The sequence below is a fragment of the Balaenoptera physalus genome, assembly GCF_965194825.1.
Source record: "Balaenoptera physalus genome assembly, chromosome: 4".
Taxonomy (NCBI): Eukaryota; Metazoa; Chordata; class Mammalia; order Artiodactyla; family Balaenopteridae; genus Balaenoptera; species Balaenoptera physalus.
In genome coordinates, this window is record NC_138891.1 from 2,916,164 (window position 1) to 2,936,021 (window position 19,858).

General features: G+C 43.8%; 1 protein-coding gene across 14 annotated transcripts in view; it reads left to right on the forward strand.

The window, feature by feature from the left end:
- The window catches only part of THRB (thyroid hormone receptor beta), a 386,050-nt gene that overhangs the window by 303,402 nt on the left and 62,790 nt on the right, over positions 1 to 19,858 (forward strand). For 11 of the 14 annotated variants that reach the window (XM_082460761.1, XM_082460768.1, XM_082460767.1 and 8 more), the window contains 2 exons: positions 5,877 to 5,936; positions 10,117 to 10,377. The exons of 1 other annotated variant lie outside the window; for it this stretch is intronic. In XM_082460761.1, the coding sequence (XP_082316887.1) occupies positions 5,877 to 5,936; positions 10,117 to 10,377 (321 nt within the window). The remainder of the gene's footprint in view (positions 1 to 5,876; positions 5,937 to 10,116; positions 10,378 to 19,858) is intronic. 2 more of the 14 variants (XM_082460757.1, XM_082460758.1) reach the window with 1 other exon arrangement.

The following is a 19,858-nucleotide window of genomic DNA, read 5'->3' on the forward strand; positions in this document are numbered from 1 at the left end:
TCCTCATTGGTTTAAATGGCAGACACACTACCTATTTCTTGATATTGCTATGTATATAAATGAGACAATGTATGAAAAACACTTAGGAGGCTACCTGGCACACAGTAGGTGCTCAGTGAACAGTAATTTGTATTTATGGAGCCCAGTCTAGTAACCTGGCATATAGTAAGTGCTCAGTACATTTTATCAGTGTTACCAAACTCAGGTCTAGCTGCTCCCAGCTCGAAAATCAATACTCAAGAGGCAAGTGTTGGTCGAAACGGAAAATGTTGCCTTTAATCACAAAGCCAGCAATCTGGGGAGAAGGTGGACTTGTGTCCCAAAACCAACTCCAAAGATACTACTTGGCCATGAAAGTTTTTAAAGGGAAAAGGGGAATTAATCTCAGTTAATCATTGAGGTAGGAGGTCAGACGCATAGGCTCCCACTGCGTTCAGGCTTGTCATCTCCTCCTGATCTTTCTTTAGATGCTGTTTGTTCTTGAGATTACTGAAGGGAAAGCTGGGGAAGAGATCTGGTGGTCTGTTAATTACTTATTCTTCATTTCTACTTCTTTGATCTAAAGAAAGAACCAACAGGTTAAGCAAGGTATTGTGTGATCCAAAGATTTGAAAAGTGTGCTTGGGCCAGAGATGAGTAGAGCATGGGGCACCTGGTTTAAGGTTGGTGACAATATCAAGGTGACAAGACAGAAGGGACCTCCTGCAGAGAGCTCCTTCCTGCAAAGGGCTCTTGCCTGCCAAAAGCTGCTTACACCAGCATTATTACTATTATTATGCATGTAAAATACCTTGTACACAATAATATACATGGTTTCCTTCCTTCCTTATTCTCCCTAGCCACAAGTCCTTTAGAAGCCAGGGGCCTGGAAGGCCCTATCCTCAGCTGTGACCCATTCCCTCGTGTGCCTTACAATGATCAGAGCGTTTCATTCCATTTTGCAGGTTTAAATTGTGGAGAGTATCAAGGCAGTCTCTGGTCCCAACCTCCAGGGCTAGCCAAGTCTTTATATTGGGAATACGAATATATATCAGTGAGATCTCAGAAACAGTACACGATCGCATGTTTTTAGAACAAACAACGAATGTGTTTCAAAGGAAGAGGAACTCACCACAGGCTGGCATAGTAAGAGAGGCTGTGTGGGCAGTATCCACCCTGCCCTGGGAGGTTCCTAGTGTCTGTGTAATCCCGCCCACCGGGAATGGTGGCTTTGATCTCCATAATCATTAGTAGGAAAATAGGAAGAGAGCCCTGCCAGCACTTGCATTTCTGCTCAAAGCTAGGCCTCGTACATATGTTGCTTCATGTCGTCTTCACACCCACCCTGTGAGGTATTTTCACCCCAGGTCACTCAGCAAAGTTGTGTCACCTTCCCTGACAATTCTTGAAAGTAGTACCTAGTGAATAGCCTTTAAAAATAGTCAACAATTTGATTTTTGTCTATTGCAGAGAACTCTCCATTTCTTGCCCAAATATTCCAAATTTACAAGTCTCGTGGCTTCCACTGGGGAAGCACCACCCGCCAAGGCCTTCATAAATGGAAGTAAAGGGTGCCCAAGGCCCTACAGCTTCAGGTCTCTCTTGAAGATTCCCAGGCCAGGTAAAGAACGCCACCCTGGGCAGATCCAAAGGCACCAGGAGACAAGCCCGCAGCCCGTCCTCTGGTGGCCGGCCCACCCCATCCCAGATGCTACTAGACCAGGGGTGCTGTGCCAGGTCAGGGGGCCTGAGAGGACGGCCCTGACACTCACCAGCCACACAGTGGCACGTCTGTGGAGCTCGGCCACACACGTGGCCTAGGAAGCAAACAGTGGGCTACACCTGTGACCTGGGCAGAGCATTCATGGGGTACAAATGCCAAAGTAAAAACAGCGAGATCACCCAGCCTGGCACTTGGGAGGAACAGAGTCACCCGGCTGCCCTTTCTGTCTTCTCTGAGCACAGAGCACTCCGCAGCCTGTGCCCCAGCATCTGTCCCTGGCGGGGCCACCTTTGCTGCTGACGCTGAGCAGTCTGGCTGACTTGTCTCGCACAGAACACATTACTGTTCTGTGGGTAGAAATTCCTGGATAGATAAGAGTCTGTGTGTGCCCTGTTCAGCTTCAGGGGTTTTTTGACCTGCCTAGATTACATTCAGTTATTTCCAAATAACATTTATTGAGGTCCTGTCATGTTAAGACACTGTGCTTAGAGCTGTGGGATTTGAGAGATGGATAAATTGACTAGGGTCCAGTAAAGGAGGGAAAATGTGGGGATGCCACTGACACACAAGGAGGCCGTGGTAAGTTCTTGCCCTTGCAGAGGAGGCAGGACAAACAGGACAGATATTCCAGAGAGAGGTCCAGTTTTCTCCAAGTCACACAGCTAATAAGTGGCAGAGCCAGAATCTGAACCTTGACTAGCTGAGCCCACAGTCTTATCCACTATCCTATCCTGCCTCTAAAAAAGCAGAACAGCTTTCATTTTCACCTGCAGTTTGGGGACGATAATACTGTTGGTGATAGAAAATCGCTCTGAATTGGTTTTAATAGTAATGAATCCACCTTGTGACTAACCAGTGGCTTCTAGATAAGAAAATAGGCAGAATCTGTGCTTAGGTAGCAATTTTCTCTTTGCAATTATCAGATTATTAGGGAACAAGAAATATTAACTGTCATTCATTGACATTGTGCTAGGCAATGTAAGTGTAACCACAAAAAAAAAAAAGAGAAAATTATACATGTATATAAATGGTTATATCACGAGGTAAAAAGTAGCATGCAGAGGAAGGGAGATACGTTTTGGAACTATGGAAGTTTGAGGGTGGATGGATTGGTTCAAGAAAAGCATAGACAATGAGCCAGGTCTTGAAAGTTGAATAGGGATCAAACCTGTGTCCTCACTATTAGGTTGCTTGACCCACCAAGCTAAGCAAGGCGGGTACAATGATAGTCAGGAGCCTGAATGGAAATGCCTACTTCGCCAAAACGTCTCTCCCACCTGCCTTGCACGGTCATCAGAAATCCAGCTTCAGGCATTCATTCCTGGGCTAGGGCCCTACACTCTTCAAGCATCCTCTTTAAATCACAACTTCTGCTGAGAGGGGTGACTCATCCCAGGTTCCAAGCCATTAAGCTAGTGGTCTGAAGTCATTTGTCAAACTTCTTTCTTCTGGAGATGTTCTTTGAGAATCACGTTTAGAAAAGCCTTGAGTTTGGAGGATGGGGCAAAGGAAAGAGATCATTTGAGTGTATGAGTGAAGAGCCAACATTTACTGTTTACAATGTGCCATGCACTGTTCCGAGACCTTTTTATGTACGAAGTTATTTAATCATCACAGCAATAGAATGTTCCCATGTTGCAGGTGAGGAAACTAAAGTACAGAGAAGGGAAGTGACTTGCCCAAGGTCACTAAGAGATCTGTGAGTAGGGGATTCTCCCACAGCGGTGACTGAGCATCCAGAGGACTGCATGAGAATAGCAAGGACTTGGGAGGAGGGAGAGAGACGACAAAAAGGGGGTTGAAAGGAAGTGGGAGGTCATCAAAAACAACCTCACCTACACACACGTTCTGCTGAGGACCAGGTGGTGATGGTAGCGGTGTTGATGATGGTCATGGTGTTGAGAGTACAGGTAAGGTACCTGTATCCACTGAACACAGAATATTTTCTTAGGAAAAGTAACACATTGTTTTAGTAATAGTATTTTTCCCTTTGGATAGAAAGAGATACATAGGGTCATGTACACAATATAGATTAGGTGGTTACAGCACTGTGTACACCTGAAGAGCACTTAATTACTGAATACATCCACATACATCATTTCATTTGAGCCTTAGAAAAATCCCAAGAGCGATATTATATTGCCCTTTTGCAAATGGAAAAACTGAGACTTAGGGACAGGAAGTGATCTTCCAAGATTAGACCCATCAGCCACTCTACAGAAGGGTTGGGACGCCGATCTTTCAGCCCCCTCCCTGCCTCCCTCCAGCAAGGTGTACACGGGTGCAACACATTCAGTTTTTCATTTTCAGTTGCCTTCCTGGAGAAATGCAACCCTGACATGTTCTGCATAAGGGGAGATCTAACCTTCTTGTAAAAGGGGGAGGCAGTTGGATCCTGGTGGTTTTCTTGGTATAACAGGAGGTGGTTGTATAAGGGTTGGGAAAGGGGCAGTCCAGGCATAGGGAAGAGCTTCTGCAAAGACCCTGTGGTGGGAATGAGCTTCCCAGGTTTGAAGCCCACATGTCCAGAGGACAGAGAACGGGGGGCAGAGCCACGGGCGCGGGGGCTCAGCAGGACAGGCTGAGAAATCCCACAGAGCCCCGCGGGCTGCAGTAAGAGCTGAGGACTTCCTTCCAATCTTGATGGGAAGTCACCAGAAGATTCTAAACAGCAGAGCAATCTACTCTGATGTATATTTCTAAAAGCTCACTCTGGCTGCTGCGTGGACCATAGCTTGGAGGTGGCTGAGAGTGAAAGCTTGGAGACCGGTTGTGAATATCAATAATTGGGAAAATTGGACAATAAACATAGTTTATAAAGAACTTTCAAAGTATTCATCAAATGATAGCTATTAATAGGTCACTGGCGACTTAGCAAACTAAGGCAAACATATCAGTTAACAGTACAAAAGATATGAAAGAGCAGATGAAGTGCTTCTTTGAATTTTAGTTTCCCTATCAATCAAGCAGTAGAACACTGTGTACTTCCGGGATGTTCATGGAGATGAATCAAAGTGTCCAGCTCTATACCTGCCCCATGGTAAATGCTCATCCAAATATGAGTCTCCTGTTATATGTGACTCCACAGATAAAAGTCAGATGATGTGTCTGAGAATTCCACAAGGCTGAACTTACGTGTTGGAGTCAAAAATTTAAACGGAAATCAGAGACATCATACTTAGTTGCCTGATGCTCTATGATGATAATTCTACACACTCGCTGGGTTGGCAAAGCGTATTATATATACATCCGCTGAACACAGAATATGGTTTGGGGGTCTCAGTGCCTCATACTGATGGCCTTTTAATGCAAACTCCACGCTCGTAATTGGTGCCATGAAACCCCAGCCTACTCAGCAGACCCTTTCTGAGCGCTTTGTCATAATTCCATTTCCTTTGCCTGAGCACTTTTCTAAGGTGTAAGCTTGCTTTCATGTCCTGAAATCATTGCGTATGTTCATACAATTCTCCTTTTTTGACGGACAGGTTTATTTTCTATTATCTTTAACGAAATTTCCAGAGATAGGACGTAGGCAGTTCTGTTCATAGGATTTATGTTTGTTTCTTTTTGCAAAAGAACCCTTTAGGTCAACGCTGGGCCATTCGAGCCACTAGAATTATGGTCATCTAACACAGATGCAATCATTCAAATCTAGACGCCCTCGAGACACACAGGTCAATGTGTGTCTAGCTATTTTAGTAGCAGTTTACATGCCCCTATCTAGTTCTTTTCTTTGATTCTACTTATTTATTAGTTTGCATCATAACTGACAAATTAATTGTCTTGATGTCTGGACTATGAAATATTAAAAGCCAGCTGTTAGCTGGGATCCACTGAAGAATTCATTCTTCATGTGAATAATAAGATATGGTCATTTCCAGAATCTCCCTTTTAAAGAAAAAAGTATTTCTACTACTGTGCACATTTGTGTCCCAGATAATCCTCAGAACGACAGGCTTTTTGAGTGAGTATTTACTCACATCCATACCTGCAATCTACAAGATAACTCCAGTTAACATCTGACTTTTAATGCTTCAAGCAGTAGATCCCAAAACAATTGATGAATGTTTAAATTATAATGCGAATTTAGTCCAGGGCGTGTAAAACCTTCCAGTCTGAGAAGGGAACTGTACCCTTATCTGATATCTGCCAGTAATTTGTTTTCTTACCTTAGATTTTCTTAACCCTATGGATCTCAAACTCTATTGGGTATCAGAACCATCTGGAGAACTTGGTAAATATACAAATGCCCAGACCCCATCCTATTTCAATAAGCCTGGTCTCCTGCCTTCTTTAATAGCGCCTCACGTGACTGATATTTACCAAAATTTGAGATTCACTGATGTAGTCTTTTGAGATTTTAATCCCTCTAAAAAGAAATATCTCATTGGTTTGAGGTTTGGGGGAACGAAAGGATACAGAAATAGCAGGAAATCCCTGAAAACCATCATTGCCAAGCAAACATGGAAATAACACAGTTCAAAATGTATGTAAGTTTTTTTCACATTGAAACTATACAAACATTTGGTATAATAAAACCTTGTTAGCTTGATATTATAAGAAACTAAACCCTAGCAATCTTACTGGCGAGGTACAAATTGGTCTCCAGCTGCCTTTTCTGATAGATTTTGATGAGATTGAAGGAGAGCCATATACCTACCAGGAGGGAATGAGCTTTGTCACACCAAAGAGAAGAGGTTTTGCAAATTCACATCTCACCTAGGTTCTAAATTTTTTGCCATTTTCTGAAATTCTTTAGGGGGTATGAAGTTGCATTCAGCCTATCCATTATCAAGCTAAGGAGGTTCTGTTATAGAGGGTTTTGTCCCTTTTTCTTTCTTCCTTTTTTTTTTTTTTCTCTTTCTCTTTTTCTTTTTTTAAATCTGAAGGAAAACATTCAGGGCTTCAAAACACTAAAGAGAAAATTTTGGCTTAGGCCAGTGTTCAGTCTAGAGCCAAACTTACAGTGGAATTCAAATGCATATAGTAAGGAATTTATTCAGAGCAGCTATCCTCATAATCTTTCACTTTGCTCTATTCAACTGTCTTAAAATTTCCTGTTTCAAACAGCTATGTTACTTGATTAAAGCAATGTTAAAATTTTTTGTCTCTGCTTTCATATCAAATAACCTAAATTTTTGTTTATAAAATTGGATCATTGAAATCTCAACCAATCCATTAATAAATAAATAAATAACAGAGTTCACAGCATCCTTGGCAGGCAGAATTGAAGGAGCCTGGAATCATGTCTCATCCCTCCTTGGGAATGGAATAGGAATTATATATGCCCTTCTCTTCTTGGGAAGATAATCAAGAATCCTCCTTAAGTAAATCCCTCGAGTTTTCCCGTGAGCCAACCAGGACTTCTTAGTCCCAGATGTGCCAGCACTGCCCCAACAATAAACCTGCCAATTAAGCAACAGAATATCCTTATCATGAATGTAATTACAGACAGTAATTACGAGCTCGTAAACGCCTCCCACGAATGGAGCCCTTTTCCCAAGCCACCTCGGACTCTTTTCTTAGGAAAATGGAAGGCAAGCCTATCCCCTGCCTCACCGCAAAAATAACCTCACTTGCTTAGAAGAAATTCCCGCTCTTGCTGGCCCAGGGGACGTGCTGAGCAAACTTTAATGGGCTGTGCTTTAGGGAGGAATGTCCCCTTGGGTGGGGTCCCTTACAGCATGTCTCATCCGCGCATGTTGACTAGCTCCCTTCACTAGGGAGCTGTGACTACCCAGTTTGGCTATATTTCTTAATTTCTGTGCAGGTAGGGGAATTAATACCACATTTTAAGAATTTCTGCGGAGAAATCAAATGTTGGAGGCGCTACAAAAAACTGTGATAACTTTAACATTACTTGAAATGGGGCATTAGGGACTTCCCTGGTGGTGCAGTGGTTGAGAATCTGCCTGCCAATGCAGGGGACATGGGTTCGAGCCCTGGTCTGGGAAGATCCCACATGCCGCGGAGCAACTAAGCCCGTGCGCCCCAACTACTGAGCCTGTGCTCTAGAGCCCCTGAGCCACAACTACTGAGCCCGCGTGCCACAACTACTGAAGCCCGCGTTCCTAGAGCCCGTGCTCCGCAACAAGAGAAGCCACCGCAATGAGAAGCCCGCGCACCACAACGAAGAGCAGCCCCCGCTCGCCGCCACAACTAGAGAAAGCCCGCACGCAGCAACAAAGACCCAACGCAGCCAAAAATAAATTTTAAAAAATAAAAATAAAATGGAGCATTACACGGTGCAATTTCCCGAGGAATTAGAGTCCGTGACAATTGAGTAGACATCATAGAAACATGCATGGGTGAGAAGGCTTTTCAATTCTGTAGAAACGAAATGAAACTCTTTTTGCAAAGTTAACCCTTGCATTCAGTGGCTTTATATTTAGCTCGTGAAAACCTTTTTTTTTTTGGCCACACGGCGTGGCATGTGGAATCTTAGTTCCCGCACCTGGGATCGAACCCTTGCCCCCTGCAGTGGAAGCACGTAGTCTTAACCCCTGGACTGCCAGGGAAGTCCTAGCTCATGAAAACCTCAAACCCTCATGGATACTAGGTCCTTGAAAGGATTCCACACAGATAACGTTTCATCTGAAATGCCATACAATCTCCCAAGATCCTAAGCTATTTTTTTCTTTTCATGGAAAGTGAGACTAAGTGCCTGTAATTGCAACAGGAGCTGGCACAGTGGAGTCCAGACCTTTTGGATTTACCATGCATTGAATAACGCCCTAGAAACTGAGGAGAAGGAACCCAGGTCTAGTTCACCCCAGCCCCACGATGCCTAGCACAGCCCTTTGCCTAGAGTGAATTTTCAGGGCTCTTCTCTGAATAAGAGCAAATATTACATCCAAAAGTGTTGTACGATTTTGTTGAAAGGGGATCATTTGTTACTAGCCAAGTTAGGGTATTTCATGCTGCAGTATTTCCATTGACTGTGACAGAGAAATCACGTGTCGATTATTGCTATCTTGCTGTAGTTGTTCACAGTCTTCTCCTGTACTAGAAGTAAAGTGGATGGGTATTGGGATTTCCACACAGTAACCCCAAGACCAGGAAAGGTAAATGCAACTTCCAAAAGGGGCTGAGAACCTATGACACCTTTAGAGAAACCACCCCTAACCAACATCTCTGAAGGCATCTAGTAGCTTTACAGAGGGGGCTCGTGAAAAGCGAAAGCGTGTTTAACCCTTGCATTAAGTAATTAAAATTCATTTTAAGTGTCTGAACAGCAGCTTTAAATTCCCAGTACTATGCACAGACCAGGATGGACTTGTCTCTCTGATGTGGGTATTCACGGTCCTTTGGCCCTTTCAGCATAAAAGAAATTCACTTATCAATTAGTCTTTCCATCACTGTCTATAATCACTTTAAAAGTAGAACTCTATATTTTTTTCTCATTTTGACAGACAGTAGCCTACGAATTTCTGGAAATATGGGTGACCAGATGGATTATGTTTTTGAATGTGACTGCATCTACAAATTATATATATTAGCATACTCCTTTTTACTCTCTACTTTATAGCCGTATTCAGTAAAATATTCAAGGAGGTAAAATTTGCCACCAGGGAAGGTTAGTGTGAGAACGTTTTCATTATATTGTCCTATTGTTTCCCATTCTCTAGAGGGCAGACCTTCAAGTCCCTGTAAATTGAATAGAGAAAACAGCATCGTATACATAAACCATTAACTGCCTGTATCTCAGCGCAAGAGACGTGTGGCTTTTCATTCTATCATTAGGGCTCTTAATTTACCCCACAAATAAAGCACGATCTGCTCGGCTCAGCTGATCTTCTCGCCTGTTTGGGACGACATTGAAACCATCGACACAGTTTCTCTTGGAAGAGCCAGCCCTTTGTGTCAGGCTGTCGGGAGTGGAAGGTGACAGGGAGAACAGGATTGTCACTTTCACGTAGCCACGTGGCACGTCCCTCTTAAGCAACAGGGTGCCTCTCAGGTCAGCCTGTGATAACACCCAAGTCAAACAAGGCCAAATCCTGGACGTTTTATGTCCTGAGGATCTGAAAAGTGTCCACGGCCAGCCCTGACCCTCGAGACCTCAAATGGTCATCTAAGCAGTAACATAAATTGGTGTCCACTTGCTCCCAGGGCCATTGCTGTTGGGAGCAGGGCTGGCGAAAGGGCAGCCTTCCCACGGAGGAGATGACATCTTTGTAGGCAGTAAAATCGGGGGAATGTGTTGATTACTCCGACAGGCAATCCAGCGTCGGTGGCTCCATGCCCGAGGCTGACACCCTCTGCATCTTATGACCACTGACTGTCCAGGGGAGGGGTGTGCGAACGCTGTCAGCCCCAAAGAACCGAGAAAGCACTTGCCTTCCAAACCTCTCCATCTCAACCCCATCCTGACAATGCCAAAGCTCGTCATCTCGTGTTTTTCAACCCTCCAGAAAATGGCCTTCCAGCCTGGGACAAGCCGAAGACTTGTCCACACGGCGAGCAGGAGTGGAAGCTTGTGGGAATGTCTGAAGCCTGCCTGCACAGGAAGAGCCCCCCAGAGAGGCGCAGCGCACTGAAAAATGAGCAGTCGCCCCGGCACCTCATCCAGGCCACCTGGACCAGCTCCATATTCCATCTGGACCACGACGATGTGAATGATCAGAGCGCCCCTAACGCCCAGACCTTCCAAACGGAAGAGAAGAAATGTAAAGGTAACCAGATTTTTATTAGACCCGAGTTGCCACAAGGAAAAGAATTTTCTGTTAAGTGTGTGCTGTTTCCACTGAGTCCCCGTATGGTGTCCATGTGTTTTCCCCAGCTGCTCTCTTCCGAAGTTTCTTTATCCTTATATCTTCTGGGAAGCATAAAATAAGTGGGTTCCAAAGGAAAGCAGTTAATTTCAGTTTCATGTTGGGGCACTTGGGGATTTTTCTTTCTCTAATTAGCAGGAGGGTTGTTAGTTTTGGCTTCACTTCTGTTTTCCAAGCTAAGTAGAAACAGACATTGATATTGTTACATAACTACTTGCTTTGAAGCATGTGTGTGTGTGTGTGTGTGTGTGTGTGTGTGTACATGACTTTTCCCAATTGTGCCAGTAGCTAATGGGATCTCAAAGTCTACCTTTAACCTAAATAGACAATTCATGTTCAAAAGAGAGGTTTGAAGTTGTTTTCCTTTACTCGTTAAGTCCTGTGTCACCATCCTGAAAGGCGAGATTATGGTGTTAGGGGGTTGTCACCTCATAAAAAAATGTTAAACTGGCCTAAGTTTCTGATTGCATTAGATTTAACTGGTCTTTACCTCAGGTCGCCTCCACCCTGACAGATGTCTTTGTGTTGATCGCTTTATGGTCTTAGGGCTTCCCAAAATCTTTGCTTCTTAAATCAATTTGTGTCTTTAAATGTCCAAGTTCATGTGACCTCCCACTCTTTTTCAATTTAGCATTTTTAAAAATAAGGTCTTTTTCCATTTTCTTTAAGGACTTTGACTCATGATCAAGTTATTTTTTTATGGAAGTGTAGTTGATTTACAGTGTTGTGTTAGCATGATAAAGTTTTAAATGGTGTATTTGAAAATCTGCCAATCACATACCAAGATATATTAATGAAAGTTTGTAAAGACTCCTATATATGAGCCATGAAGGACTTTTGCAAAGTGTTCTAACTTGAACATAAAACATGATTATATTCACCCCTCTCAAAAAACTGCTGGTCCTTTAACTTTTCTGAAAACACTTCAGAAGCTCCTTGGAACCACTAGTTGACCTGTGAAGTTGGGTGTGCGGATTGTTTCAGATGAAAATAGGATTATCTAAACAAATAATAAAATAGAGGTATGAGCTCTGATTTGAATGCAGTCAAAACCATACATGTTCTCTTGGGGAAGATTTGTGTTTGAACTGTCTCTCATCTTTATTATTTAGGAGATTTGAGAAATTGAAAGGGATATTTAGAAAAAGAGCAAAATAAGTTTTTCCAGAAAAGTCAGGATATAAAACAGATGTCTCTGTGTGTATGTGCACACTTGTTTGAAATGCAATTGAGAGTTAGTCTTAGAATTTGTAACCAGGTTGTATCTTCAGATTTTAGGAGCTGGTGTCAAGACCACATCAGTCCTTGGTTCATAGTGAAATGCCTTGGTTTACAGGAAACTGCAGTGTCCTCATGATCTAAGGACCTCACAAACTAAATGTGACTTATTCCTAATTGGTACCCATATTCATTCACTCATTCATTCATTCATGGGTCCATCCCCATCATTTGTGAGAAATCTTGGCCTTGAATATGCAGAGTTTGTGACGCTGTCCAGTTTCCAGTTTGTTGGTAAACCTTGAAAGCAAAAGGAAAGAGTTTCTATTTGGATCCAAGACCCTCAGTGTTGTAAATACAGTGATTAAGATCACAGATTTTTGAGTCTGCCATATTTGGGCTAGAATCTCAGCCTTTCCACTTTCTGTCCTTGAGCAAACCTATGTGACTGTTGATAGAACTGAAGAAGATAATGCATTTAAGCGCTTTAGCACAGTACCTCCCATAGCGCTCTCTAAGTAGCGGATTCATTCTTGCTGGGATCATTATGATCAGCTCTGCATCATTAAATCACATAAACTCCTTGGGCTGCGCTGAGTGCCTGGTGAGGGATGAAGAAGGACACCAGTACAGGTGGGTGTGGGGTGCGGCGTGACGTCGCAGGGGGGGGTTAGACTTGATCATCCATTTCGCATCCATTCAGCTCTCTTTTGCTGCAAGACTGAGAATTGTGTACTAGGAAAATATAATTAAATTAGTAAATGAAAGTCCTTCCTCCAGATTCTAGTTTTAAAAGGAACGCAACTAAGGTGAACGCTCCCGTCGTTTCCAGAGCAACAGCCAGGGTTCACACTGGCATGGACATGAAGCAATGCCTTGGTTCAGCGTGAAGATGCTGAGGAAGCCTACTGTCGTGGCCAAAACTGTAAACTGCATTTCACTCGTTCCCAATGGACACCTGTACTTGATGAGGTGGTGGTGAGGCCGGGGAAACAACTGGAGTGGTTGCTTTTCTTCTCCCAGTTGGGTCCTCTCCATCTACTCAGCTCGCCAGCCACTTCCTCACAGGATCTGTGAGAAGAGCTCTATTTTGACAGCCATCCAGGCTGGGCATTGATTTCCTGGCTCTCTCTGTCTAGCCTGCAAGCGTGCTTGGTATCTCTTTCCTGGGCTACCATTCCATGCCTGCGTCCCATCTCTGTTTATTAAGCACCTACTATGTGCAGGAGATTGTCCTTCATATCCTTGAAGAAATAGCAGCAGGGCCAAAAGTCCATCCAGGTACCCCCATTTCAAGGACTCCAGATGGAATTGATGAGAACCAAGTGACCCTTAAAGATACAGAAAGAGTGTGCAGTGAAGGAGCCATAAGAACAAATGGGCTGCTTGAAGTTCTGCAAAAGCCCATCTCCCAAATCAGTGATCTAGCCAGTCTAGACCAATGCGCCTCTGAGTGTGGTATTTTTTTTTTTAATTAATTTTTGTTGGAGTATAGTTGCTTTACAATGTTGTGTTAGCTTCTACTGTACAGCAAAATGGTTTGTGGTTGGGTACCCTTCTGCAAACTATTACTTCCTACCTGGTTCTATTGATGCAAGTACAGAAACCGAGAAAAAGCTTTAGAAACAGTCATAGCCAAATAGCATCGCCACTGGCCTTCAAAGGCATGATCAGTGGATCCATCTCACTGAACAGGGTAGAGTCTGGTTGGATATTGTCAGACTCGCTTGGTGGGTCACGCAGGGCCAGAGCTCTGTATAAAAATCTTGTGCAGCAGAACCAAGGGTTGGGCCATCGTGGACTGGATATTTTGTAAATTATTTGAGATTTACTGATTTATGCTTTGCAGTATTCTTTTTCTTTTCTTTTTTTTTTTTAAATCTATTTTTGGCTGTGTTGGGTCTTTGTTGCTGCGCGCAGGCTTTCTCTAGCTGCGGCGAGCGGGGGCTTCTCTTGTTGCGGAGCACGGGCTCTAGGCGCACGGGCTTCAGTAGTTGTGGCACGCGGGCTCTAGAGCGCAGGCTCAGTAGTTGTGGCACACGGGCCTAGTTGCTCCGCGGCATGTGGGATCTTTCCGGACCAGGGCTCGAACCCGTGTCCCCTGCACTGGCAACCGGATTCTTAACCACTGCGCCCCCAAGGAAGTCCCTTTGTAGTATTCTTAATGTTTTTCTCTAGGCTTATTTTTGGTAGGTACTGAATGCCTTTTTCATTTTGATCTGAATACTGCTTTTATTTTAATCTGCATGTACGTGTGCTCCTAGGTGCTACAACCATTGTAAGGAAATTAATTGGTAACACATTTAAATGAAATGAGAGCCCTGGAGCCCTGACATTCTGCTGCATATCCCACAATTCAAATCTGCTCTAGTGCCAGAGGCTATTTCCAGCCTGAAGCAAGTGACCCTGTTCCCCTCCCCCAGCCACGCTGCGCACCTTAGAGTTTTTGTCACCATGTGAGCTAATTGCCCAACGGTGAGGACCACACCCTACTCCCGCCCACCTCCTCCCTTCCCGGAGTCTGAGATGAAACTCCCAGCTCTCCAACCAGTGGCACTAGCAGCACCTGAACCTCTTAGAAATGCAGAATCTCGGGCCCCAGACTACTGAACTGGAAGCTCTGGACAGGGGCCCAGGAATCTGTATTTTAACCAGCCCTCTGAGCCATTCTTAAGACTTGAGCATCAGGAAGTGCCTGAGAATACGGACAAGCTCTTAGAACCAGTAAAGGAAAGGGTCTGCCACCTAGTGGACACTCGGGGAATGTGCATTTTAATTCCTTTCCTTGAGCGCACCTGGGGAGCCACCTGAGTCTCTCCATTCTTGTTGGGTCCTCCCTTTAGGCCTGGCTTCTCTTAATTGCCAACTGGGTGTTCTGCTCAATCACTCTGCCCAGTAACATCCGTCTGGGACTTGAACCCTTCTGAGAGTCCCGCTCTGTTTGGCCGGAGCCCGGCTCCTCCTCCAAGTTCTTACAAGGCTTCTCCGCTCAGCCCTCTCACACCCTCCCGAGCTTCTCTCTGGGAACCACAGGTCCCACCAGCCCCACAAGGATGGGTCCTGGACAGATGCACGCACCCCTGTAGCTGGATCTTGCCAGCCCTGCTGAACCCAGACAGTCAGACCTCCAACCTGGATGTTTGCCCTTGATGTCAATCAGGGACTTTGCTGAAACACTGGAACCTGGTGGGAGAAACAAGGCAGGGAATGACCCATTTCCGGGGTTGCATCAGAAAAAAGGTAGCAATCTGGTGATCTCACTGAATTTTCTCTGTAGGTCCGTTCTGTGTTTAGTATCAAGAGAATTGAATCTCAGATACCCAGAAAGGCAAGAAAGCATAGTCAAAATAATTTTACTAGGAAGTTACTTTCTCTCACTGTAAAAGCCTCCCATGTACGAAAAGTAAAAATTTCCCAAAAGTTCAACAAAAATGACTTTTAGAGATCGTTTGTAATTCCATCCTCCAAGGATCTTAGAATCTTTATTATAGTTCAGTCTTTTTTTCTGTGCATATCTATTTTTTACGAACTTGGAATCATACTAGGCATGCCATTTTTAACCAGCTGTTAAGGCTTAACAATATATCATGAACATGTTCCCTTGTCATTAAATATTCTCCTGAATCCTGACTTTTATTGGCTATAGATTATTCTTGCTTATAGATACAATTTGTTAAACCAGTCCCCAAGATGTAGACAAGTTAAAGCACTTTTTAAAGCACTTTCTTATGTCCGCAAAGGGGCAGACTATCAACACAAGCCCTTCAGAAGGAGGAAAGAAGTGAACCAAATCAATGATGGCCATTTTAAATGATGTATAATCCTCATTTACCCAAATAACAAAGTGTTCCAAAAATGAGAGACGTGAAGTCAAGTTATGGTGTGCATTATAACCCTTCAAGTTAGTCACATTTTCAAACACGTGATGGCTATCTTTGTTCTTAAGTAAAATACAAGGACATCTTCAGGTAATTGAGTGTTTCAGAAGGTCGGGGATTAAAAAGCTTTAGCCCTCCCACCCGTAGACCATCTGCTCCGTCCATTTCCACTCTCCTCTCTGCCCCTTCTCCCCATCCATCGGGAAGCGTGGTTCCAGCTGACAGCACCAGTGTAATTCACACACGTCAAGGGCATCGGGGAGCCTCAGTCATCAGCATGAGAATAGGTGCTCTCCACCAGCTTCTGGCACGTGCCAGAGAGCTCTGAGATGTGATACTTCAAAGGCAGGGAAGCCACCCATCAGTAGCCCAGGGCAGACAGAAAGAGAAGGGCTAGAAAAGAAAGCCCAGACCACTTCATCTGTGGAGAATCCGCTCACTCACTTTGTGAGGGTGACAAAACAACTCCGGTGACCTCTTGGTGTTTTCTGAAGTGTAATAAGGTATATAATGCAGAGTAAAACTCACATGATTGTATAAGGATTTCTTGTTGATTGCCTAGACTTTTTGCAGTGGGACCTATATCACTCGCCCTTTGAGATCATAAAAACACATTATAATGTGAAAAACAAAGAAAAGGAAAGAAAGAGAAGTCATCTGCTCGACTGGAGGGGAGGGAAACTGGGAACAGCAATGTCAAAGGAAGACAAACCTCAGAAATTCAAAGCTCTGTTCCACCCAACTGCAGTTTTCATTGAGATGCAGCGTGGAGCGGTGGGAGACCACCGGCTTTTCGAGGCCGATTTTGCAGCGTCTGTTACAGGAAAGCCTGGAGCCCTCCTTCTCCAGTTTTTGTTACCCTTTTGGACCTTGAAATGCATTGGCGAACTAGATAAACGTAAATGAAGAAAAGCAGAACAAACTATCACGTACACAGCTGGAGTAGAGGCATAAACAACCGAGAAAAGAATCCATAGCAACAACAAAGGTATTTTTCAGACTCTTTTAAAAAAGTTTAAAAAATTAAACAAGAAACCAAGAAAAGTATGAAGGAGCTGAAATGAAATTTGCACCAGGCAGCCTGGCTCAGACATCAGAGCTCTTAACCATCATACTTTTATAGCACAAAAGGGCGAGAGGATTCCAGGAACCCTAAGGAAGAAATCTAAAACCTTGGAGAAGATGCTGGTCTACACGAGGCGAACACGTGGGGCAGTTAGACCTGCCAGGACGGAGCAGTGCGACTCAGCACATACTTAGTTTTACAGTCTAAGGTCAAATTCTCGCACAGCCACTTACCAGCCGTTTAACCTTGAGCAAGTCACTTAGCCCACCTGAGGCTGTTTCCTCGTCTGTAAAATGAGGTCTTGCCTCTCTCATCGAATGGTGGAAAGAAAGAAGCTTAGGTGATTTCACAGAACACCGTGAGTGCTCAATAAATAAGAGTTATTTTCTCATCATGAAGTTTAGAAACATTATGAGAAGCAGATAGGATATTAGGGATATAGAAGGCCCAGGTGAGAATAACCACTAAGTTGATGCTAACGGGATTGAAGTTTTGAAAGCCAGGAGTATAACGGAAGCAGGGGGAACAGACACAACAGCCGAATCCTGTGGTAATCCCAACAGGTAGTTTTCAGACGAAATCCGGGACAACATGGGAGGTTAACTTACTGACCTTGCATTGAAGTTGAAAAGATAGTCTTGGAAGAGTCAGCCGTACAAAATTATCAGAGGTGACCACTGGAACTCAGAGCCCTTCCCTTCTCCCTCGGGTTGCCCTGAATGCCTGTAATTCCATCATGGCCCTTTGTCTGCGGTCTTTCAAAATGCAAACCTCCTGGCCGGATATCTTATCAAGTCACTAGTAGCTCCAAGTGGAGAATTGGGTCAGATTCCTTTCCTCCTCAACAGGGTCCAATAAAGGCAATAGAAGGAGTAGGAACGGGAGGAGGCCATGAGAGGGGTGAGGGTCACAGGGAAACGGGTGAGAGAGAGAAAATAAGGAGCAGGACTCCCATGCGGCACTGTACAGGTTCTCAGGTTGTGCACTGCACAGTAGGAGTGGTATTCCCCACAGACATGGCGCCCTGAAAACAAACGTCACCACCTCACTGCTGGCCAGGAGCTGACCCGGAACACAGGATGAAAATACAAAGACGTTCCAGTCGCATTTAGGCAGATGTGTGAATGGCATATTGATCATTGGCTCTCAAGATATTCCAAGACTGATGTTCACACATACACACAAATATACATATGATTGGATAAATGTATCAAGTCATCACAACGTATGTTTTAAATATCTTGCAATTTTATTTGTCACTTATACCTCAGTAAAGCTGAAAAAAAAAACCCATTCTGAGAATCCTCCTGTGACACAGCTGGCCTACTGCACTGAGTCTTAGGGAATGTCACTCAGCACGTGGTAGGCACATAGGGACTGTTTAGAACAGAAGACCATGGTTTGGCTCTTGGCTCTGACACTTTCCAGTTATTTAACTATGGACAAATCCCTAATTCTCTCCAACAAATACTGTAATCAGAGATTAGTTGGCCGCAAAGAAACCAAGGACATCAACCTACATTCCATCCTAAATGTCCATCCACAGAAGAATAGATAAAGAAGATGTGGTACATATATACAATGGAATATTACTCAGTCGTAAAAAAGAATGAAATAATGCCATTTGCAGCAACATGGATGGACCTAGAGATTATCATACTAAGTGAAGTAAGTCAGACAGACAAACACAAATTAATGATATAAACGAACACGTTTACAAAACAGAAACAGACTCACAGATTTCAAAAACAAACTTGTTACCAAAGGGGAAACGTGCGGGGATGGTTAAATTGGGAGTTTGGCATTAACACACACACACTACTATATATAAAATAGGTAACCAACAAGGCCCTACTGTATAGCACAGGAAACTCTGCTCAATATTTTGTAATCATGTATATGGGAAAAGAATCTGAAAAAGAATGAATATATGTATATGTATAACTGAATCACTTTGCTGTACACCTGAAACTAACTCAACATTGTAAATCAACTATAATCCAATAAAATTTTTAAAAATTAAAATGAAAAAAAGTAGGGAGTTCCCTGTTTGCCTAGTGGTTAGGATTCCAGGCTTTCACTGCCGTGGCCTGGGTTCAATCCCTGGTTGGGGAACTAAGATCCCACAAACCAAGGGCACAGACAAAAAAAAAAAAAAAAAAAAGTAAATAGAAATAAATAGAAAATAATGGCAAAAATAAAATAATTATTTCTCCAATACAATAAATAGAGCAAAATACATTAAATCAGTACTGGCCCCCAAAGCCTAAACTATGATCATCATGAAAACATAGCACCAGCTCCAGGATAAATTGCAAAATCAGTCGTCTTCTACTGCCTCTTTCAGCGTTCTTACTGAACCCTGGGCCAGCTATCCCCAGGAACAGAAGAGGCTTCAGGTTATTCTCAGTTCTTTAGAAAGTCTAGGCTTCTTCCCCCTTCAGTTTCTGAAAACGTACCCATGCTCCATCATAAACTTCTCTTCCCGAAGGTGTTGGTGACCAGTTCTACCCTCTATCCTTACCTCTGCAGGGCAGAGGCTTTGGGTTTTGAAAACCCCAGAGAAGCAGAAAATCCATGCCAAGAGCAACCTCTGGTAGCACCGTCGCAGACGAGACAGGTCTCCTGGGGACCATTTCACCTGCACTTATCACCTGTGTGATGCTCATGATGAAATGTCTTTAGAGATGAGTCTCGGTTCTGGACCAATCCAGCCTCTTTGACTTGAATTGTTTCTCTACCCACACTGCAAAGATACCAGAAATCCAGAACCAGCCAGGCTTTGGGAAAGAGAGTCGGGAATCCTTCATGGTCCAGAGCCATCCTCCATGGCATCAGAACCATTGCCTCTGGTGCACCACTATCCTCAGGGCATTTGTCAGTATTGGCTTATACAAGAGACTTGACTTCGTTCAACTTTATTGCCTCTTAAAATATAGAACTGGGGACTTCCCTGGTGGTCCAGTGGTTAAGACTTTGCCTCCCAATGCAGGGGACGGGGGTTCGATCCCTGGTGGGTGAGCTAAGATCCCACATGCCTCGAGACCAAAAAACCAAAACATAAAACAGAAGCGATATTGTAACCAATTCAATAAAGGTTTTAAAAATGATCCACATCAAAAAAATAAATAAAATACAGAACTGTACTGCCAATATGACTACTTAACTCAATTAGCTATACTGTGAACTCACTCAGCATGAGTTAGAATATTGCATGTGG